This window comes from Lissotriton helveticus, chromosome 1_1 (assembly GCF_964261635.1).
Source record: "Lissotriton helveticus chromosome 1_1, aLisHel1.1, whole genome shotgun sequence".
NCBI classification, from domain to species: Eukaryota; Metazoa; Chordata; class Amphibia; order Caudata; family Salamandridae; genus Lissotriton; species Lissotriton helveticus.
Genome location: NC_136057.1, coordinates 1,295,766,738 through 1,295,791,964, shown reverse-complemented (window position 1 = coordinate 1,295,791,964; position 25,227 = coordinate 1,295,766,738). Strand labels below are relative to the sequence as shown.

The window sequence follows — 25,227 nt, the reverse complement described above, 5'->3', positions numbered from 1 at the left end:
AGAAGGACTTTTTGAGCCTTTAGAGGGATTGACGACACAAGGCAGATTACATATGAATGTATTTAACGAATATTTGGAAACTTTACAAATTAATTATTGAAAACCTACCCTAATTATCTCATTTTCTGTTTGTGTGACAGTTCAAAGTTCAGCTGACGGCCAGCGAGCCATACGTGACCAAATTTCCACCCTACAGAATAACAGTGAGTTCCACCTCTCTCTGCTTTATAAACATAGGACACAGCCATAATTTGTAAACCTTGCACAAACACAAAACTGTTCAATATTTGCTGCTTATGTTTCTTGCATACAACAGAATGGAGCAAAGAATGTTTCCTCCCTCCAGGTTACATAGATAATTTTTGGGAGTGCACAACAGAAGGACTAAAATTGTGCAACTATAGGCAAAATACAACTCTTTACCTTAAACTTCATTTTACTTGTGTAATCAAAACATTCAATGAATAATCTATGTTGAAGAAACACTTCATTTAACGGAATTTGAACAAATTGATCTCCCCTAAATGTCATACAATCTTTCAGATTTGAAACTAGAGAAATGTGTATTTGCTTCTTTCCTATGTCATAAACAGTGCAAACTTGTGTGAAATCTTGCTTGTGCCATATTTGTTTTGCTCTTTTCAATTTACTATGTGGTGTAGACTATGCCATGGTGTAGACTATGCCGTCTTGAACTTTCTTCTTATTATATCATTTAAGACTTCAATTAAACTTAAGTTGCAAAACCATTACATTTTGTGTCTTGATGTACCCACTAGAAAAATAGACATATTCACAACTAAAATACCAGTCGGCGCTTATGATATTTCCTTAGTTCTGACATGAACTAGATCATTAAACAGCAGCTTGGTGTGCATATTATAATGGACAATAGATAGGTGGTGATTTATAGTTTGGAGGACAGAGTACTCTGTCACAAACACAACATAGTCCCTTGCTTGTCAAAATGACGGTTCGCCCACCCTTTTTAGGATCAAATGACCACCAGATTTCTGTCAACGGAGCCACCATCGGCTTAGTTGAAGGAAAGATTCCTTAATTGGCTCCCGGGAGTGGGGACTGCCAAAGGAAGCTGCCCTAATTAGATTGGATAGTGACATCCTTGTTCTTTTTTTTTCTGACACCCAGCTAGTGTTTGCAGACATGTACATTGTGTCACTTTTCTGACACCCACACACAGGGAAAAAGTCTCTGGGTGTGGGGACATTAGTTTTCTGTTTTTCAATACCGAATTCCCACTTTGAAAAAAAAAAACATTTGGTAATGTTTGGTGGACAGCCACTTAACGTTTTGTACCCTGACACAAACCGCCATGATACAATCCCTGCCAAAGTACAGAGCTTGTCGATTGGCCAGGGGTGATCTCTAACTTTGTCGGACAGTAATCCGTCAGGGTGACAGACGTAATGTTCTTCATCCCACTGCATCTTCTGCCAAACTCTATATATGACCCATATGAATATAGCATGCTACAACGCATGCTTTTACATTGCGTTCCATAACAACACGGTTGTTACGACGACCGCATAGTTAGAGCACAATACCTCTACAACGCAAGTCATTAGTTCAACTTACACTAGATTGCGCTCCAACATTAGGAATAGCATAATTTACTATTTTAACTCCACCCTGCGCAACAGTAGGGAAGGTGTTGGAATAGTAAATCATACTACTCATTAGGTTGGAGCTCTGTCTAGAGCAAGTCGATCTAATGACTTGCAATCTAATGGCATCGCGTTGTAACAACACAGTCGTTGTAACGATCTCGTTGTAATGCTAATGCGATGTAACAACCGCATTGTAAAGGTTGTTTCCCGACCCATCTTGTCTACTGAGGCATTAAGAAAAACATTTACCATAGTAACTGAAGATGTGTGCACTAGTAAACCAGCACTATCCGATTTTAGTAAATGGTACAATTTTCTGAAACAGGCATATGCATAATATCATTAAGCTGAGGAAGACTAATATCTGATATTTAGGACACTCTGTATGAAGTTATATATAAAAAAATATTATTGTTATTAGCATTATTATTAGCATTATTATGGAGCTGTATGAGAGCGATTATGTGTGACTTCTTGAATAACTTAATTGGAACTGTTCATTTTTTTATCTGAATCTGCCCCTCAAGTTGATCAAATATGAGGTCTTGTAATTTTTTTAGATAAAAGAACTATTGAAAGTAAAGTATATCTGTTAACTTGCCCATTTTCAAAATATTTCGTAAAGTAGGGGAAACTGAAATTGGAATTAGAAGTAATGTCTTTTGGTTCAACTCTCATACAACTATCCACTAGCAGTATTTCTCAAATTGTTTTAAAATGGCTTGATATATCCAAGGAAAAGTAGACAATGAGCGAGAAAATCTTTACATTTCCAACCAATTTTCATTGACATATAAACTGTCTGTAATGTGTTCCCTCATTCAAGCTTTATTTAGCTTGGCTCAACATCTCCTTTTGCTCTATGTTGACCACCTATGAGGTGGACTATGAGATGTCCAAATTATGCAAATACAACAGAAAGACTTCTAGTTTTAAAATGTAAGCTATTTTCTTAAGTTCAGACCCCAGATTCTAGAGGAACCTTTTTCCATGTTTGAGTGAGTAGGATGCTACAGATAAACCCTTGGGCGGTGATTTATTTAGATTGTACTCTTTGTTTGCATCACAAAAGTGACGCAAATCAGCGCTAAACCTTTTTTTCTAATTTATTTTCCAGCGCTAAACACCAAGGGGGCGTACCATGGGTGAAGCATGGGCGTCTCCATGCAACTACCCAAGTTTTCTGACACTAAAACCCTATTTACTAAATAAAGTGGACAGGGTTTAGCATCAGAAAACTGTGCCCTTTTGAAGTAGGCGCAACGAAGAAGAAATGCTTTATTTTCTCCTTCTTTTTCAGACTGTACGTGAGCTGTACTGTACAGCACACAAAGAGGGAAAAGGGTTCAAATGAGTCTATGCATAGTATTTTGTACTGGAAGGGTATCCTTCCAGTACAAAACCTTTGCTAGACTCACGGAGACACCATTGCACAATGTCGTAAAGGCAGTGGCGGTGCGTCCGTTAGGGCGCTCGGGCGTTGACCCACAAGCCGCGCCCGCCGACTCCCGAGGCAGTTATTTAGCAGACAGGCGGGGCAGCCAGCAGGTTGACTCCTGGCGTCATGCTGACTGACATGTCTTTGTCAGACTCAGCAGGTCAGGGGGTGGCGCAGAGCGCACAGCAGGCAGCAGTGCGCATGTTGTGTTTGGGTCAGAGAATTCTTCTGACCAGCCCAGTCATGCGCACTAGTGTTTGCTATGGCTGGCGCATTAGGAGAGCGAGTGTTGATCAATGCCGCAGCCCTCGGTCTCCTAATAGGCGGCGAGTATCCTTGCTAAGCCAATCCTGGAGCTGCTGGAGCAGCGTCTGTATTGGCTGAGAGGGGTTGCTACACTCGCACCAGCGGCCTCTCGCAGTCCGCCAACGAGGGATTGGGCCCTGGGCTGCCATTGGCTGAGGAAGCTATTGGCTGGGAGAAGAGGCCTGGCTCGGCTGGCACTACTGAATGCACTGGAGGCCGAGGCTGGGGGAGAGAGCGAGGCGGACTGCGAGCCGGGCCCGGAGAGCTCGAGAGAAGAGTGGGATTCTGACCAGGACAGGACTCAAAAGAGGACCATGATGGAGGGACCGGCTGCAGGAGAGTTACCCACGATGGAGTCCATGGAGCTGAAACAGCTGGAGGCACACTGCTGCAGGCAGTGAGGAAGCAAATCGGGAGACAAGGCTTGGCTTTTGTACACCTAACAAAGGCTGCAGCGTCACTGCACTCTGGCAAGTGACGGGCTCCTACATCCCATTCCGAATGTCATTGGTGGGCAGGCTGTTACCGTCCCAGGATCAGGGACATGCTCTACCCATTCCGGGGCTCTAACTTCCCCTAATGTCACTCACTGTAGTGCTCTAACAATCCCTGAACAATCCCCATGTGCAGCAGTGAGCTGGAGTAAACAGAGCTCATACTTGGACATACTGGGCCTGTGCGAGGCAGCGGGGCTCCCTGTCCCTTCCGCAGCAATGTGGTGTGAATTTCGCAGCTCACTCTGAGTGAGGCTGGAAGTCAGAGATCCAGGCTGTAGGCAGGCCTGTCAGAAGAATATATAACAGTGGTCTAATCATTCTATTGAGGCTCCTGAAACCACAAACATGTTGTGTTTATACTGCAAGTTATACCACACTACAATTAAGCTAAAAGCCTGAGGGGGAGAAGTGCACACATTCTAACATATATATAGGTGCACTATTTCTCTCCATACCACACTATCACTTTGCTCCACGTTATTTTCACCTGAAATGTTCGGCAGTTTTTTTTTTCTTACATAGCATTTATTTATTGGGATAAAGTGAAAAGCACTGTGGTATATCCTTTTTATTCTGTATGTATATAGACATGTCAGCCCTGCTGCTGAGACAGCAGGCTAATGGGCTAACCAAGTAATGTTATCCTTCGGGATGGTGACCCCCCTTCTCCACGATGTACGGATTGCTCAAACCAGGTATAAAAGTTCACTCATGAAAGATAAGAAAATTAAGAAGTCTCTTTGTGCCTTTACAGTTGATACAATTTGAAAGTACCTTTGCTGTATATCATTAACTTTAAATGATACCCTCTGGACCACGAGAAGGCTGAGCATACGATCACACAGTGTGTCAGCACCTGGATACCCTGTCAGTTGGCAAGTCACACAATACAAATACCAATTGATTGTTTGACACACACACCCACTGCTCTCTCTCTTACTGTCTCTCTGCCTACCCCTCTGTCTGACTCGCTTCCTCTCGTCCTCTCTTATGCTCCCTCCCGCACCCCCACTCCTTCTAGTTGACAAGTTAGAATATGCATGGCACCTTTCTTACACCACTGCTTGAAGAGGAGGGTTTTCAAACCTTTTCTGAGGGAAACAGTGTGAGCAGGCCATTCTCGTTCACTCAATGTGCAGCCTTATAAATATTTTCTCCCCATGGTACCAATATTTCTCAAGTAGTTTGAAAACAAGATAATATATAAGATCTAAACTATATTTTTAAAACGAAGATCTATCACTTTTGGTGTAATGCAAGCATTTTATTTAAAGTTTACATTTTTTTGTTCATATGGGAAGGAGCCTGTATTCTGTAGTGATTATATTGCAGGTAAAAATGGGCGAGAGTCAAATGCTTGCTTTTTGTTTTTAACTTTTAGTTGGCACCCTTACATCAAAATTGACTGATTTGGAGAACAGTATGAAGAAAGACTTGCCTGGTAAGTTCACAATTCATCTTTGCATTTACAGAGTTTAATGAAGAGCTTTCCCTCCTATAGGTTTTGTTGTCAAGTAAGATAATGTTATGCTGTGAGATTTAATGTGATGTAACATTATCTTATGTGTTGGTCCATGATGGGCAGTTTTTATTTGAAGGTTTGCGATATTATATGTTTTCAAAGTATGTATGCAATAGTATGATACTTTATATTTTAAGACGTTCTACCAATATAAGACCAATATAAATGGGATGGTAAGTTACATAAAGAATTCGCCAGGAATTCATGCAGTTTTAAGTTAGGATTTGCCTTCAATTGTGTAAATCAACTAGGCACTTCTATCTATCTATCTATCTATCTATCTATCTATCTATCTATCTATCTATCTATCTATCTATCTATCTATCTATCTATCTATCTATCTATCTATCTAGCTTTCTTTCTATCTATCCAGCTATTTATCTATCTATCCCCCTATTTATGTGTATATCTGTCCATTGATGTCCTGTTTATTCACTTGTTAATCAATCATATCACTTAGTCGAGTGGGGAAACTGAAATTGAAATTCACAAATCCTGGCTCGGAAAATAACGATTTGGCCATTAGAGGAACCTGCCAGTTTTGAACTTGTTTGGCATATACGAAGAAGAGGTAGACAGTGGCCAAGAGACAGAACTGCTATATATATTTCTAATTTCCATTGACAAAAAATGGGTCTATTGGAATCTACCCCCTGAAGCGGTCTCGAAATTATTGTGGATGCAGTGAGAAACTTCCACAGGTAAACACCAACAAAACAGGTCACTATCTGAAAGTTTATTAATTCCAAAACTTGCCTGGACATGGTAGGGGGGAAAATGGAGACATTCTGTCTACACTGAAGAGTGCTGACAGAAATGGAATGCTGGGCCTATTCATGGCAAGAGAATCGTGGGTTGTGTCATAGGAGTGCCAGGCTAAAATCAAACTGCTGAGACAGAAGAAACTGAGGGGCATATTACCAACAACTAGCGATAATTATCGCTATGTTGGTTTAGCGGCGATATTTTTATCGCTGAGCTGCGGCGATTTTTATCGCTTAGGAACCTTCCTATTATCAAGGTTTATCTCCTAAGTGATAAAAATCGGCCGAAATGCATGAATATCGCTGAAAAGTCAGTGATATTCATGCATTACCGAGCTAATGCTCTTAGCCATGTTATCCACCTACCATTGGATAACATGGCTAAGAACTGCTCAGGGGCAGGTGTTAGCTTTTGGAGATATTCGCGCTTAGCGTGAATATCTCCAAAAGTTGGTAATAGGAGATAGCGATGTTAGCGACTGTTTCCAGTCGCTAACATCTTGGCACGCCCACTTTGCATGTCATTAGTGATAAATATCACTGACATGCAAAGCGGGGCCCAAGATGGTCGCTATCTCCTACTAGCTGTCGCTAACTGGTGTTAGCGACAGCTAGCTAATAGGGAGATCATTTTATCTCCGCTTTCTTGGCTTTTAAAGCCAAAAAAGCGGAGATAAACCCCCTTGATAATATGCCCCTGAGCCCGTTTCCTGAACTTGGCACACTCTGCTACTATATATTTCAGCATGTAGAGTCAGTGTGTTTGGAGGAGCTATATCAGAGAGAGTGGATTTTAGAAAGTCTTAGGATATTAACTACATCATAATAGATGGCTAGCTAACCGCATTCAATGTGCTAACCTTGTAGATTGTTCCACAAAGCCGTATCCATGCTACTTTCCAGGTTATTCAGAAAGGATACATTTACTTGCAATGAATCTAAATGGGATTCATTGATTATAATGAACATTTGCAATAGATATGTTTTCATGGACAAACGATGATGCCCATGGTTTTAATTTATTTCAGACTATGCCAGTAGAATACCTCATTGGACTAATGCATCCATTGAAGAAATCTGTAAGAAGCTGATTCCCAGTGGGTTCCACACAACCTTGGTTCCTTCTGAAGCCAATAGCATAAACATGATGCAGCCTTCTTTTCTCGTGCCTCCTCCTGCACTATGGATTCCCTCACTACTATACCGCAAATGTGCCCCTCATCTTGCCATGGCCCCTCTCTCGCATTTAGTTTCTTTTATAGAGCTTCTCATCCAAATGTAGGGTGTCAGAGCTTTTTTACATCAGGTACACATTGTATACGGAGACAACGAATCATGCAAGTGCGTAAATCTATGAGTACAACACTTAGGCAAGAAAAATAAGGCAATTAGGGTTGCAAAGGGTAGGAGTCACACATAATTCATGGCGGTAGGATTTGTTTGTTAAGAGTTCTAGGTCTGGAGAAAGACATCCTCAGGATTTAAAATGTAACACTTATTGGGCACTAATAAGAATGAATTGCTATCCACAGGAGCCATTTTAGCAATCTCAGAGTAATGAAAGGTTGTGAAAAAAGCAAAAAGGTTCTAAACCTACACCTTGCAGTTTGCATGCAGTTCTTTGATGCTGGTTCTTTGCTCACTGTGCCATATTAGAATTGCAACTTATGAACTTCAAGTAACAAAAGGATCTCACAGTAACCCACTGAGCTATCTACATAAAACTGTTATAAAGCATAATTATCCTCCTCTTGCTTCATGCCCATCCCAATGCATTTCGGGCACTCGACCCTTCGCCAGGGGACAATTTAGTTGAGCCTGTATACAGTGTCTTCCTACATGCAGTGGTTAGCCAAAACAGTTGGCTTGCCATTCATGCAATCTAAAGATCATATCATTTTGGATAAACTCTTGAAGCATTCAACCACAAACTCTGGATGATTCTTCTTTATGAATGAATAAACGTGAAATACCGTCTGCAGGGTCTCGATTGGGCCTAGGGGGACGAACCCTATTCAGGGCGCCCTACTTCTTGCTTTGAACAGTTGATGCTCCAGACTGGAGAGCGATACCCCAGGAGCACATAAAAAAATAGGAAAATTAGATTTTTGTACTGGATACACAGGTTGTGCACGCACATCATATTTTGCTCTGCATGTTGACACATTGGTGGTGATGACAGACGGTGCGCACAGGGACAGCATAACCAAAGGCACAGTTTCTTGACTGCATCCATCGCAGAACAACATAGTAGTGTTTTCAATAAAATGTGACTTAACACATAATTCTGAGTCATACTGCTCCCCTAATGATTGTTGCTAATTTTGACTATGCCTGCCTTCGACTTCTAGTCTCGCTCTTGTCTTCATGTTTCACCTGTGCTGGCGACATCCATGCAGGGGCGAAAGGGAGTGGCTCTCTTGTCTTGGGCCCTTAAGTTTTTTCACCACAGTCCTTCAGAATACAGTCTCACCCTTATGGGTCCAGACTTACTGTGCCCTCTTGCACTATTATCTTCTTGTCCCGAGGAGCACAATCAGGCTACAGGTGAGCAACTCGACATGTCCAGTGCACATGGTGCAACTCAGTGGGTTGCAACAGCTACTTTCTGCATACAGGGTCCTTCACTTGCTCTGCAGTGCATGCTCATTACAACCCTGTCCTCTAGCAGGAGGCACAAACAAAGAAATCCCACAATCACTTAAAATTGGGTTTGCTAATATCCACACCTCCAGAGAACATATGAGGTAGGCCAAGAGGACCTGAGAGGGATAGCTTGGTAGGTTGGTCATGTGTTGCAGAGCGGAAACCATACATGCACAACTCAGCTCTTAATTTGTCCAAGTAGGGCGGAGTGTGAAAGCAAATTGGCCTGGGCACCAGAGAAAATGGCCTCCATTAGTGAGTTAGATAGGTAAAAGGTTGGGCCACATTTGCAAATCAGGGCAGGTTTTAATTTGTAAAGACTCACTATATAAGTGTCTTGCAAGGTATGGAAGACTGTATTAAGAGTGCAGACAATGTCTGTAATAATAAAAGGGAAATCAACAGTAAATGAATGCCCACCAGACCATAAAACAGGCCAATAAACAGCCAAAAAGCCAGCCTACACAATGACATGTCAGACAAGCCGTTCAGAAACGGCCCTATAGTGGATTTCCACCCTGGTCTGGAGGTTGTGGGGAAGGATATTCATAACGGAAGACAAGATGGGCAAGTGAGGGCCATTAAGGAGAGTGGGGTTGGAAGAGGAGAGTCATGAGAATAGAGGAGAATAGTGGTAGGAGGGTGAGTCCAGGTTGGGTGTGTCGATAGACAGTGATTGAGGAAATGGTGTGCTGAGTCTTCTTTTTGAGAAAGGTTGCGCAAAAGAGATTAAAGAATATTGCAGGGCTGCTATCTAAGGCTCTGATTATGGAACAACAGGGTAATGGGGCTGCACTTCTGGACTGGTGTGAACTGGCACACCTGGCGTTAAGAGCACTCATTTTATAAAAGCGGGATGATGGTGATTGCAGTGGTCCTGGCTTTGGGTCAGCAAACGGATGGTGCTGCAGGTCAGGCCTGAATCATACAGGTAGAATTTCTTGTGACAACTGTCCTATTTTAATAGCAGGAGACTGGTTTGAAGCCAGCTGCACCTACATGTTCTAATACTAGACTTTTATTTGACAAATCTGTTATACCCTACTTAAATGTAGAACATGTACTCTAGCCCTGCTGCCTCTAGCTGCTCAGCCAGAGTGTGACTTGGTCTTAGAAGGTTGGTGTGCCTGTGATGCGTGGAATGCCTGGGTGACTGAGTGGGATGAATGTGGCAGTTAGAGATGGGCTGAGCAGCTAGGCAGGCTGCTCCTGGTGGGGCTGGCACCACACTAAGCTGGCTGGAGTACAGAGAGATGTAACCTGAACTGAAGACTGAATAAAGAAGACCTAAATATACATCCTGGCTCCTGGTGTCTTTCTACATAGAAAAGAACAGCATCCCCTGGGTATAGGGAACGACCCTCTGGGCACAACTTTGAAGATCAGCCGATCTATTATTTGTTCATCAAAGTTCTTTGAGCTTAAATATTCAAACCACAATTTGTAAAGTTCATCAGGTTGAATTTAATGTATCAATAGCATGAGGCTCGATGTTTAATATCACATCCAGGAATTCTCTGCTTATAAATCATGTTTTACATCCATAAAGACACTTGAAATGGCATATTCCCAATGCATTTCGCGCCCATGACAGGCACTTCGTCAGGGGAATCTGTAAACAAACAACGAATTGCAAATGAGGGTCCATACAATCTACCAGTTAATGTGCAGCTTACTAGTTCATCAAAAACCAAAAGTTATGCCATGTGATAGTTCTCACTAAAATACGTTTTTTCATGGCGATTAGCACCTGAAATAGGAAAACTCCATATAAAAACACTGTGTGCTTCTTATTTAACATGTGTATAATGGTTAACATAAAAAGAATTAGAAAACATAAATAGATCGTGGCGATGCATATTTGAATTAACATCGTACAAAGTCTCTACAACAATCCAAAAAACTCTCATGGATGATATTGCGGTGTTATTCAAGAATTACTCATTGGCGACTGTCAAGAAAAACGTGACTATCCCGAACAACGTGCAAACGTGCTCGTGTGTCGTTTAACCTTATAAACCAAATCACGGCTTGGAGAAGCTGACTCTCCCGTGTGGTGTGAATGTCTTACCGCTTAGCAAGGTTTCCAATCTCTCAAGTGTTTCCTGAACAGGATTCTCGTGTGTCGAGTGAACTCGGCACTATAATATGACCACCTACGGTCGGATAACCCCAGGTTATGAAAAAGGAAGACGGACTATTGTATGCAGCACGAGAAACGTGCAGCCATTTTGGAGTGGTTAACCCAATCATTCAGGAAACTCGTCTAAATACGTTTGGTGTTCCCAAAATTCACAAAGATAAATGGAAAGCCTAATTCATGTATTCAAGATCACATTTTGAACAGTGAAAACGATGTATGAAATTGTAAAAAATTAAACAGAAATAAAGAATAAGGGTCATGAATGTCAGTTCACACAGTGTGTCCATATTAGTTACAAGATTCACAGATAGCATGAAAGTTCAAAACTATCATTGAGCCATGGGGCTTCAGAGAATCAAGTCTAAAAATCCATTGTATCTCTTTTTGTAGTAATCTCCTGTTTACATCTTGATTCCCTGTATTGGCTACGGTTTCCAGTACCATAAACTTTAGCTGTGAAATATTGTGTCTTTCTTCATTAAAGTGCATGGCAATAGTTGATTTTTCATTCCTTGTCCTTATATTGCTCTTATGTTCCGTTACTCTTGTCTTTATCTTTCTTGTAGTTTTGCCCACGTAGACCAATCCACATGGGCATTTGAGAGCATAAATAAGGTACATGGAGTCACAGGTGGCTGTTACTTTCAAACGTATAGGCGTACCCCGTCTGGGGTGATTGATCGTGGTCCCTTTAATGATTGCATGGCAATTGTTACAATTGTGGCAGGGTATCGTGCCTTTGAAAATTTCTTGTTTTGTTGTCCTAGTATCTTTTTTTATCAAATCTTGGATATTTTTACTGCAAGTGTATGCAAACCTTGGGTTACTTTGAAAAATACCTTTGAAATCCGGTTCATTTGATAAAATTAACCAGTGTCTTAGGATGGATTGTTTGTAAGCACGGCTTTTTGTGGAGAAAGTTGATACTATGACTGAACGTCTTTCTGTGGATTTTAGTGTAGTCGTGAGTAACTGCTCACGCGTTTTTCTCTTGCATTTGTTCTCTGCGTTCTCTAAGACTTTGGGAGGATATCTTCTCTCCTTGAATCTTTGAATCATATCTTGTATCTGTGTTTCAGACTCATGAGGTTCAGATACAATCCTCTTCACTCTGTACAGTTGAGATAATGGTAGATTATTTTTGAGTGAATTTTGATGAAAACTACCATACAGTAGTAAATTGTTCCGGTCTGTGGATTTCTTGTGTAAAGTTGTTTTGATTCCATTATGTTCCAACTGGATCAATACATCCAGGTAAGCAATAGTCTTCTGGTCTATTTGATGTGTGAATTGAATTCGATCATTTTTCTTGTTCAAATCTTCTAGTTGTGGTAGTAATGTTTGTTTTGGGCCCTGCCAAAGAACAAAGGTGTCGTCTATGTATCTGTAAAAGATTCTGGCATGTTTCTTCCACAGTTCATTGTTTAAAATATGGTTAGTTTCAAAATTGATCATGAAAATATTAGCATAGCTCGGTGCTGCACAATTTCCCATGCTGGTTCCTGTAAGTTGTAGATAATGATGTTCTTGCCATTTAAAGTAACTTTGATATAGTGTGAAATTTAGCAACTCCATTAGGAAAACTTGAAATTTCTGATCCAATGATGATTGCAGTAGTGTCGTTTCAACAGCTTCTATCCCTAGATTGTGGGGGATAGACGTATATAAAGATTGAACGTCTATGGTACATAGCCATGTCTCTTGATCCTCTCGAATGCTGATTCCTTTTAACTTGTTCAAAAAATCTGTAGTATCCTTAATGTATGTTTGAGCATTGATCACAAAGTCTTTAAGATGTACATCCCGAAATTGACCCACTGATTCATTTATACTGCCTCTTGTGTTGACAATGGGGCGCATTGGTGGTTGCTGTAAATCTTTGTGGATTTTGGGCAACATTTGTAGAGATGGAACAGTCGGAAATTGTTTAGAGAGAAAGTTCTTAGTTTTTGGTGGAATCGTGCCCTCATCTACTGCTCTTTGCAGAATTTCGGCGAGATGAGCTTGAAATTCCTTGGTTGGGTCATCAATCAATAACGCATAAGTCTTCGTATCACTTACATGGGCGTTCACTTGTGCGACATAAAAGTTGGTGTCCATCACCACCAGGGCTCCCCCTTTATCCGCTTTCTGGATTGTAATTTCAGAATTCTCTGATAGTTTTTTCAGAATTTTGAATTCTTTTTTGGACAAGTTCTGAAGTTTAGAACGATGTCTGAATTCCATTTTGTTAATGTCTTGTAAAACTAATGATTCGAAGGTGTCTAAAGACTTGTGGCTCAAGGGTGCTTGAAATGTACTTCTTGATTTCAAATGTTTAAGTTGAAGATCTGGTTCTTTATTCGTTTCAGAGGTAACAACATTCTCAAAAAAGTGTCTTAGCCTAAAGGTTACGCATGAATTTGTAGAAGCTGATGTTGAGTTCCAACTTGTCTGTGTGGTGTGGAGTGGAGAAGCGTGGCTCAGTGGTTAGAGGCGGCAGACCCGGAAGCTGAGATCGGCTGTGGACCAGGGTTTGATTCCCCGCCTCGGCGGGTCTCGGGCTCAAAAATTCCACGGACTCGACAATTCTCGCTCCGGTACCTACTCAACTCACGGGGTCACACTCTGCGACTCTGGGCAATAGCTTGCTTAATCTCCGCTACGGCCCCTAGCGGTGGGATGCCTGGCTTTCACCTTGTGGATACCCTGCCGGGGTATCTCACAGGGGAATACCAGGACGGGTTCCCTAAGCAAGCGCTTAGATACCGGGTCGGTGATTTGCGCTATATAAATACATGGTGTGTCGGTACAAATGATGTACCCTTTTGTAGCACCTTAATTTCATTTTTGTTCAGTTTATATGTCGAGATGTTAATCACCAGTTGATTACTTATCTCTTCTTCCTGTTGGTTCTGCCGCTCTGCGTGGGAGCTTTCGGGGCTGTTGGGGTGCGCTTTCTTTTACCCCGCCGGGGTCTCCGTGGTCTGTTGGGCCTTCTTCTAAAAAAGGAACATTGGAAGGAGGTTGGTCACTGATGCGAGATTGAGCGCCTCTCTCTCTTGTTTGAGATGGTCGGTTGTCTCCTTCTGAAGATGATGTTTCTGTTTCAGTGGTGTTGGTTTGGGGTCTGTTTTGGCATCTTCTTGCATAAACTTCAGCCCAGGAGTACACCTCCCCCAGCTTGTAGTCAATGGTGTCTCTCTTATATTTGCGAACCTTGCGCTCATTAATTTCATCCGTATATTTGTCAAGTTGTTGATTAATGTCAGACATGACCTTCTTCCAATCCTCGTTATCCAACATTTCTTGCAACTCACCCTTGGTTTGTGAAATTTCTTTGTTAAGATCTTCAATGACTTTGGATAACTCCTCAATAATAAGCAGGATAAGATCAAACGAGCACTTATTGAGTGTGGCGTACCAGCGTTCGACAAATTTTTTATTGTTTTTGCATAAAAGAGGTTTTAACGGTACTCTTAGGCCTCTTGGGATTCTCTGTGTCCGGTGGTAACGAATCAAAGTGCTGGCATGAAGTCTCTGGTTGACCTCACGTTTAGTGAGGTATAGTAATTGTTTAATGTTGTTTTCTTTGCTTTTTTTATTGGTGGTAGTAATGGATTCCTCATTGATCAAAGCGTATATTTTTGAAGCGTCATCCGTAATATATGCAAACGTTTCCGCTCTGGCATCCGTTAATTTCGTGATGTCATCATAATTCGCCATTTTAATTGAAACAAAACTTGTGTGGCCGTGCTCCGGTCTGTGTTGATCGACCCTGGTAACTAGATTCACAATTAGTGTTAGACTGGGCACAAGCAAGTTTGTATTTGAAGATTAAAGTTTGTTGTGTGCCACGGAGGTATCACCTGGTCGGTCAATGGGTGTGGGGTACAAATGAAAAGAACAGCGTCCCCTGGGTATAGGGAACGGCCCTCTGGGCACAACTTTGAAGATCAGCCGATCTATTATTTGTTCATCAAAGTTCTTTGAGCTTAAATATTCAAACCACAATTTGTAAAATCATCAGGTTGAATTTAATGTATCAATAGCATGAGGCTCGATGTTTAATATCACATCCAGGAATTCTCTGCTTATAAATCATGTTTTACATCCATAAAGACACTTGAAATGGCATATTCCCAATGCATTTCGCGCCCGTGACAGGCGCTTCGTCAGGGGAATCTGTAAACAAACAACGAATTGCAAATGAGGGTCCATACAATCTACCAGTTAATGTGCAGCTTACTAGTTCATCAAAAACCAAAAGTTATGCCATGTGATAGTTCTCACTAAAATACGTTTTTTCATGGCGATTAGCACGTGAAATATGAAAACTCCATATAAAAACACTGGTTGCTTCTTATTTAACATGTGTATAATGGTTAACATAAAAAGAATTAGAAAACCTAAATAGATCGTGGCGATGCATATTTGAATTAACATCGTACAAAGTCTCTACAACAATCCAAAAAACTCTCATGGATGATATTGCGGTGTTATTCAAGAATTACTCATTGGCAACTGTCAAGAAAAACATGACTATCCCGAACAACGTGCAAACGTGCTCGTGTGTCGTTTAACCTTATAAACCAAATCACGGCTTGGAGAAGCTGACTCTCCCGTGTGGTGTGAACGTCTTACCGCTTAGCAAGGTTTCCAATCTCTCAAGTGTTTCCTGAACAGGATTCTCGTGTGTCGAGTGAACTCGGCACTGTAATATGACCACCTACGGTCGGTTAACCCCAGGTTATGAAAAAGGAAGACGGACTATTGTATGCAGCACGAGAAACGTACGGCCATTTTGGAGTGGTTAACCCAATCATTCAGGAAACTCGTCTAAATACATGTGGTGTTCCCAAAATTCACAAAGATAAATGGAAAGCCTAATTCATGTATTCAAGATCACATTTTGAACAGTGAAAACGATGTATGAAATTGTAAAAAATGAAACATAAATAAAGAATAAGGGTCATGAATGTCAGTTCACTCAGTTTGTCCATATTAGTTACAAGATTCACAGATAGCATGAAAGTTCCAAACGATCATTGAGCCCATGGGGCTTTAGAGAATCAGGTCTAAAAATCCATTGTATCTCTTTTTGTAGTAATCTCCTGTTTACATCTTGATTCCCTGTGTTGGCTACGGTTTCCAGTACCATAAACTTTAGCTGTGAAATATTGTGTCTTTCTTCATTAAAGTGCATGGCAATAGTTGATTTTTCATTCCTTGTCCTTATATTGCTCTTATGTTCCGTTACTCTTGTCTTTATCTTTCTTGTAGTTTTGCCCACGTAGACCAATCCACATGGGCATTTGAGAGCATAAATAAGGTTCATGGAGTCACAGGTGGCTGTTACTTTCAAACGTATAGGCGTACCCCGTCTGGGGTGATTGATCGTGGTCCCTTTAATGATTGCATGGCAATTGTTACACTTGTGGCAGGGTATCGTGCCTTTGAAAATTTCTTGTTTTGTTGTCCTAGTATCTTTTTTTATCAAATCTTGGATATTTTTACTGCGAGTGTATGCAAACCTTGGGTTACTTTGAAAAATACCTTTGAAATCCGGTTCATTTGATAAAATTAACCAGTGTCTTAGGATGGATTGTTTGTAAGCACGGCTTTTTGTGGAGAAAGTTGACACTATGATGTGATATTAAAAATCGAGCCTCATGCTATTGATACATTAAATTCAACCTGATGAACTTTACAAATTGTGGTTTGAATATTTAAGCTCAAAGAACTTTGATGAACAAATAATAGATCCGCTGATCTTCAAAGTTGTGCCCAGAGGGTCGTTCCCTATACCCAGGGGACGCTGTTCTTTTCATTTGTACCCCACACCCATTGACCGACCAGGTGATACCTCCGTGGCACACAACAAACTTTAATCTTCAAATACAAACTTGCTTGTGCCCAGTCTAACACTAATTGTGAATCTAGTTACCAGGGTCGATCAACACAGACCGGAGCACGGCCACACAAGTTTTGTTTCAATTAAAATGGCGAATTATGATGACATCACGAAATTAACGGATGCCAGAGCGGAAACGTTTGCATATATTACGGATGACGCTTCAAAAATATACGCTTTGATCAATGAGGAATCCATTACTACCACCAATAAAAAAAGCAAAGAAAACAACATTAAACAAGTACTATGCCTCACTAAACGTGAGGTCAACCAGAGACTTCATGCCAGCACTTTGATTCGTTACCACCGGGCACAGAGAATCCCAAGAGGCCTAAGAGTACCGTTAAAACCTCTTTTATGCAAAAACAATCAAAAATTTGTCGAACGCTGGTGCGCCATACTCAATAAGTGCTCGTTAGATCTTATCCTGCTTATTATTGAGGAGTTATCCAAAGTCATTGAAGATCTTAACAAAGAAATTTCACAAACCAAGGGTGAGTTGCAAGAAATGTTGGATAACGAGGATTGAGAGAAGGTCATGTCTGACATTAATCAACAACTTGACAAATATACGGATGAAATTAATGAGCGCAAGGTTCGCAAATATAAGAGAGACACCATTGACTAAAAGCTGGGGGAGGTGTACTCCTGGGCTGAAGTTTATGCAAGAAGACGCCAAAATAGACCCCAAACCAACACCACTGAAACAGAAACATCATCTTCAGAAGGAGACAACCGACCATCTCAAACAAGAGAGAGAGGCGCTCAATCTCGCATTAGTGACCAACCTCCTTCAAATGTTCCTTTTTTAGAAGAAGGCCCAACAGACCACGGAGACCCCGGCGGGGTAAAAGAAAGCGCACCCCCAACAGCCCCGAAAGCTCCCACGCAGAGCGGCAGAACCAACAGGAAGAAGAGATAAGTAATCAACTGGTGATTAACATCTCGACATATAAACTGAACAAAAATAAAATTAAGGTGCTACAAAAGGGTACATCATTTGTACCGACACACCACACAGACAAGTTGGAACTCAACATCAGCTTCTACAAATTCATGCGTAACCTTAGGCTAAGACACTTTTTTGAGAATGTTGTTACCACTGAAACGAATAAAGAACCAGATCTTCAACTTAAACATTTGAAATCAAGAAGTACATTTCAAGCACCCTTGAGCCACAAGTCTTTAGACACCTTCGAATCATTGGTTTTACAAGACATTAACAAAATGGAATTCAGACATCGTTCTAACCTTCAGAACTTGTCCAAAAAAGAATTCAACGTTCTGAAAAAACTATCAGAGAATTCTGAAATTACAATCCAGAAAGCGGATAAAGGGGGAGCCCTGGTGGTGATGGACACCAACTTTTATGTCGCACAAGTGAACGCCCATGTAAGTGATACGAAGACTTATGCGTTATTGATTGATGACCCAACCAAGGAATTTCAAGCTGATCTCGCCGAAAGTTTGCAAAGAGCAGTAGATGAGGGCACGATTGCACCAAAAACTAAGAACTTTCTCTCTAAACAATTTCCGACTGTTCCATCTCTACAAATGTTGCCCAAAATCCACAAAGATTTACAGCAACCACCAATGCGCCCCATTGTCAACACAAGAGGCAGTATACATGAATCAGTGGGTCAATTTCTGGATGTACGTCTTAAAGACTTTGTGATCAATGCTCAAACATAAATTGAGGATACTACAGATTTTTTGAACAAGTTAAAAGGAATCAGCATTCGAGAGGATCAAGAGACATGGCTATGTACCATAGACGTTCAATCTTTATATACGTCTATCCCCCACAATCTAGGGATAGAAGCTGGTGAAACGACACTACTACAATCATCATTGGATCAGAAATTTCAAGTTTTCCTAATGGAGTTGCTAAATTTCACACTATATCAAAGTTACTTTAAATGGCAAGAACATCATTATCTACAACTTACAGGAACCAGCATGGGAAATTGTGCAGCACCGAGCTATGCTAATATTTTCATGATCAATTTTGAAACTAACCATATTTTAAACAATGAACTGTGGAAGAAACATGCCAGAATCTTTTACAGATACATAGACGACATCTTTGTTCTTTGGCAGGGCCCAAAACAAACATTACTACAACAACTAGAAGATTTGAACAAGAAAAATGATCGGATTCAATTCACACATCAAATAGACCAGAAGACTATTGCTTACCTGGATGTATTGATCCAGTTGGAACATAATGGAATCAAAACAACTTTACACAAGAAATCCACAGACCGGAACAATTTACTACTGTATGGTAGTTTTCATCAAAATTCCCTCAAAAATAATCTACCATTATCTCAACTGTACAGAGTGAAGAGGATTGTATCTGAACCTAATGAGTCTGAAACACAGATACGAGATATGATTCAACGATTCAAGGAGAGAGGATATCCTCCCAAAGTCTTAGAGAACGCAGAGAACAAATGCAAGAGAAAAACGCGTGAACAGTTACTCATGACTACACTAAAATCCACAGAAAGACGTTCAGTCATAGTATCAACTTTCTCCACAAAAAGCCGTGCTTACAAACAATCCATCCTAAGACACTGGTTAATTTTATCAAATGAACCGGATTTCAAAGGTATTTTTCAAAGTAACCCAAGGTTTGCATACACTCGCAGTAAAAATATCCAAGATTTGATAAAAAAAGATACTAGGACAACAAAACAAGAAATTTTCAAAGGCACGGTACCCTGCCACAATTGCAACAATTGCCATGCAATCATTAAAGGGACCACGATCAATCACCCCAGACGGGGTACGCCTATACGTTTGAAAGTAACAGCCACCTGTGACTCCATGAACCTTATTTATGCTCTCAAATGCCCATGTGGATTGGTCTACGTGGGCAAAACTACAAGAAAGATAAAGACAAGAGTAACGGAACATAAGAGCAATAAAAGGACAAGGAATGAAAAATCAACTATTGCCTTGCACTTTAATGAAGAAAGACACAATATTTCACAGCTAAAGTTTATGGTACTGGAAACCGTAGCCAACACAGGGAATCAAGATGTAAACAGGAGATTACTACAAAAAGAGATACAATGGATTTTTAGACTCGATTCTCTGAAGCCCCATGGGCTCAATGATCGTTTGGAACTTTCATGCTATCTGTGAATCTTGTAACTAATATGGACACACTGTGTGAACTGACATTCATGACCCTTATTCTTTATTTATGTTTCATTTTTTACAATTTCATACATCGTTTTCACTGTTCAAAATGTGATCTTGAATACATGAATTAGGCTTTCCATTTATCTTTGTGAATTTTGGGAACACCACACGTATTTAGACGAGTTTCCTGAATGATTGGATTAACCACTCCAAAATGGCCGCACGTTTCTCGTGCTGCATACAATAGTCCGTCTTCCTTTTTCATAACCTGGGGTTACCCGACTGTAGGTGGTCATATTACAGTGCCGAGTTCACTCGACACACGAGAATCCTGTTCAGGAAACACTTGAGAGATTGGAAACCTTGCTAAGCGGTAAGACGTTCACACCACACGGGAGAGTCAGCTTCTCCAAGCCGTGATTTGGTTTATAAGGTTAAACGACACACGAGCACATTTGCACGTTGTTCGGGATAGTCACGTTTTTCTTGACAGTTGCCAATGAGTAATTCTTGAATAACACCGCAATATCATCCATGAGAGTTTTTAGGATTGTTGTAGAGACTTTGTACGATGTTAATTCAAATATGCATCGCCACAATCTATTTATGTTTTCTAATTCTTTTTATGTTAACCATTATACACATGTTAAATAAGAAGCACACAGTGTTTTTATATGGAGTTTTCATATTTCACGTGCTAATCGCCATGAAAAAACGTATTTTAGTGAGAACTATCACATGGCATAACTTTTGGTTTTTTATGAACTAGTAAGCTGCACATTAACTGGTAGATTGTATGGACCCTCATTTGCAATTCGTTGTTTGTTTACAGATTCCCCTGACGAAGCGCCTGTCATGGGCACGAAATGCATTGGGACTATGCCATTTCAAGTGTCTTTATGGATGTAAAACATGATTTATAAGCAGAGAATTCCTGGATGTGATATTAAACATCGAGCCTCATGCTATTGATACATTAAATTCAACCTGATGAACTTTACAAATTGTGGTTTGAATATTTAAGCTCAAACAACTTTGATGAACAAATAATAGATCGGCTGATCTTCAAAGTTGTGCCCAGAGGGTCGTTACCTATACCCAGGGGACGCTGTTCTTTTCATTTGTACCCCACACCCATTGACCGACCAGGTGATACCTCCGTGGCACACAACAAACTTTAATCTTCAAATACAAACTTGCTTGTGCCCAGTCTAACACTAATTGTGAATCTAGTTACCAGGGTCTTTCTACATAGGACACAACAAATTTTTGGGCGACGAGCAGACTTGGACCCTAGAGACTCTTGGTACAGCACTGAAACAAAGAAACTAGGGAACTAAAAGAGTAACCAAGAGATCCTACAAGCAACTAGATCCACATAGAGAGTATTTCCAGGCAAGCCAGCGCCAGCCCCACCAGTGTCCTTCCTATGGACAGCCCCAACGAGCAGTGTCTCCACCAACTGACACTACAGCCTGGGAATACTACAGCAACAGTGAGTTGGAGTAGTAGTTCAACTACAGCCTCATCTGGTGTTCCAGCCACATGGTAATGTACAAAAGTGTTTGTGAGTTGGATGAGTTGCATAAGGTGTATTCACAGCCAGACAAGGTGAAACTGAATTGGCACTGAAGACAAGAAGACAGAAGATTATCACAGAAATAAAGACTGTTATGGTCTGAAAAACGGAGGAAAAACGTCAGCAAAAGTCTAACTTTATCCCCTACTATCTCCTCCAGCGGCTCAGTTTATGGAAGAGAAGTATTTCCACTTCTCCAGCGGCTGATTGGGCTTTTGGTTATTCTTCGGTCGATCTGGTGAGGAGGTTAGCGGGAGGGGCTTGTGGCTGTTTATTGTTTGTGCCACGTTGTTGCTTGGAAATGCATCTCAGAGGGTTGTTTAATTGGGATCAGCTGTGCGCATGAAACGCTCGGTGAAAGTCTGTTGGAACCGGAGCTCTTCACCCTTGAGCTGCCTGCTGTATCTGATGACGCAGTAGAATCCTGCACAGGGTTTCGGTGAAAGATCTGCATCACCAGTCATCTGAGCTGTTCTGGAATTCTACTGAACGATTGTCTACGCTGCGTATGAACGTGCCTAAAGCTTATCTGCATGAAAAAACATGTCAATTTCTCTTCACAGCTGAGTGCTCTGACAATTAAAATATTACTTGGTTCAGCTGAGCAGCATTTGGACGGAGAAGGAAATCGATCGAGACTTCAAATGAGCTTCATTTCTTCAGAAGGTTTTCCTTTTTGGTACAATTTCACAGCTGACTGACTTTCCCTTTGAAATTACAGTTTTTATTTCATCACAACTTAGCACCCACCCTTTTCACCCCGGCTGGTCAAATGTATTTCTGATGCTTTCATAATTGTCATGTAGTTTGTGTGGTATATATTATTTGATCTTTTGTATTATACTGCCATTTAGTGGGTCATTTTCCACATTTACTCTTTCTTTTTATTTTACCAACCACGCTGTCGGATTAACGGCGTTCCACACACGGAGGTGTGCTTAGGAGCTTGGGGTTTTCAATTGGTAAAAGTTTGATCCAAAATGGATTGACAGGTCACTAGTTCAGTTCTTCATTGAAAAAAAATGAAGGTAAATGTGTTTTTCTCTGTTACTTTTCCCTTCTGTGAAGCCTTGTGGAGTGTGAGCACAACGCAGCTGTATTGTGTCTGGATTTCTTTTGACACACAAACCTGTGGATTCCTTCGCTTCAAGTAGGTCGGAGGCAGTTTACTTTTGGCATGTTCACTTTATGTTCATTTTCTCGAAAAGAGCTGTCATGACTTTTAGGAATACGGTGTAAACCGGTTTACACTACTCAAGTATTTCCACACTAGTGTCTACAAATTTCTATAATTCTCTTGCACCTCTGATGTAGAACTGAGGACATCATTATATTTAACTCAAGGGTTCGCCGGTACAAATGTGTTTAAAGTGATGCTCCTCTCTGCCAATCTCTTTCTGTGTTATGATTTCATGTATTCTCACATAATATGTTTTAGTGCATATTTCCACAATATTTGATCTATCATGGGTGGTGTCGTAGTTCACTCGGTTTATGATTAACATTTATGCCTCGAGTGGTGTGCACAGCATTATTGCATGTCTATGTATGCATTATTTTATTGACTCATTGCTTACCGGTGTGATGCATATAAGGTCTACAGCTAATGGAATTCTTTACTGTTTCGCTTCCTAACAGTTTTGTGTGTTGTGATGCCACAGGTGTATGATTTATTGAGGATGAGGTTTCCTTTATTCCTTGTAGGTGGTTATCACATAGGTCCCTTACACGGGGGATGGTTGTGGGTTTAATTGCTCCTATAATTTAGAATGTTAGTTACACCTACTTGGGGGTATGTAACCTCTTCAAGGGGTTTGGGTCATGGGTTAGTTCCCATACATATGTACCTAGGTTAACCCTTATTGGGGTTGGATGTGGGTTTTAAATCCACTTTACAGTTGCGCGCAGTACAATAGTACAGCCCTTCACGGGTGTTCTATGGGTGACGACCCATTTATTTTTGTTTCCCTTACTCTTGGGATTGAAGTTGCAGGTTTTCTATCTTTAGCACTATTCATTTTTATGCTCTTGGGCATTTTTTTTTTTTTTTTTTTATCCTTGTGTTGTAGTGCTTTACATTACAGTATATGGTACAAAATGTTACGTACTGAAATATGTTTACAAATATTTTTTTAAGGGGGATGGGGGATATTGCTATTCTATTGTATTTATCTTTTTTTTTAAGTTTTAAAGAAACTTTATTGAAAAGAAAGATTGGCTCAAATAAAGATACAAAATAAGCAATATGGAATACAAGCAATCAATACAAAAAGGGGCAGAATAATACAATATAGAAAGGGGAAAGAGGAGAGGAAAAATAGAAAAAGAACAAGTCATATATGAAATGCATCAAAGGCATAAAATATTAGAAGCAGGAAACATGGGAGGTTTCTACATAAACCACTGTAAAATACGAAAAAGGCAATCTGTTCTTAAAAAGGAAAAAGGCATAATAGGCATATCATGGGGGTTTAGGAACTTCTTCATGGGAAGGGGTATGTAAAGGACGAGATTGAGCAGATATATCTACAAAATTAGTAACTGGTAACCACAGTAAATCACGTTTGATAGCAAGTTGAATGGGGTATACATAAGCTCTGTCTAGTCTGTGATTGTAGCAAACACCATACCACCAAGCATGAAAAGAGAGATTTGAAGTATTTTTCCAGGATTTAGTGATTTGTTGAAAGGCCACCGCTAGGAGAAGATCGATAATGGAGGTTTTGGAAAAGGAAATTTGGGAAGACCAGATGTCAGAAAGGCTACCTAGAAAAATATGGGTAAGTGAGAATGGAAATTGTGTGGAGAACTATTGTATTTATCTTAACCATCCATTCTTTACCTAATGGGTCTTTCTCTTGTGATGTTTTGTTTTCCTTGCTGCATCCTAGAGATTTGTACTATTACTTTACCTGTGCTTAGTTCTCTTGTTTCCTTTTTGCTTTTGTTTAAGGAAAAAGGGATAATGTTATACCCTACTTAAATGTATAACATGTACTCTAGCCCTGCTGCCTCTAGCTGCTCAGCCAGAATGTGACTTGGTCTTAGAATGTTGGTGTGCCTGTGATGCGTGGAATGCCTGGGTGACTGAGTGGGATGAATGTGGCAGTTAGAGATGGGCTGAGCAGGTAGGCAGGCTGCTCCTGGTGGGGCTGGTACCACACTAGGCTGCTGGAGTACAGAGAGATGTAACCTGAACTGAAGACTGAATAAAGAAGACCTAAATATACATCCTGGCTCCTGGTGTCTTTCTACATAGGATACAACAAAATCAGTTTTAGGATCAGTAGCTCTGATCCTCTTGAACTGGACCAACACTCTTTAAAACTTTCATCTGTACAACTACATAACTGAAGTAGGTTGTAAGGCTCAGAGGATTGCAGGTCAGGCTTGAGTTACTTTGGCAGGGCTGTATGTGAGCACCACAGACTATAAAAAGTTTGGAGGCAAGCCCTTTGGTTGCGGGTGATCAGTTGCAGGTGTGTAGGTGCAGAATGCATGAATTCATTAATGACCTGTGCACCGCTCCCTGTTGCCAGAAATGCATCTGTTACTAGCTAATCCACCCCACAGCGAGTACTGGGAAATGAGGCAAGTGAGCTCCATGCATTGACATCACAATCAATTGATGTAATTTGCAATTACATCAATGTTATGC

At 40.7% G+C, this 25,227-nt stretch overlaps 1 protein-coding gene across 1 annotated transcript in view; it reads left to right on the top strand.

Annotated features, from left to right (window-relative positions):
* The window catches only part of LOC144822962 (hepatic lectin-like), a 97,927-nt gene that overhangs the window by 33,497 nt on the left and 39,203 nt on the right, over window positions 1-25,227 (top strand). Inside the window, exons 5-6 of the mRNA XM_078681044.1 lie at window positions 141-203; window positions 5,251-5,310. Coding sequence (XP_078537170.1) covers window positions 141-203; window positions 5,251-5,310 — 123 coding nt within the window. The remainder of the gene's footprint in view (window positions 1-140; window positions 204-5,250; window positions 5,311-25,227) is intronic.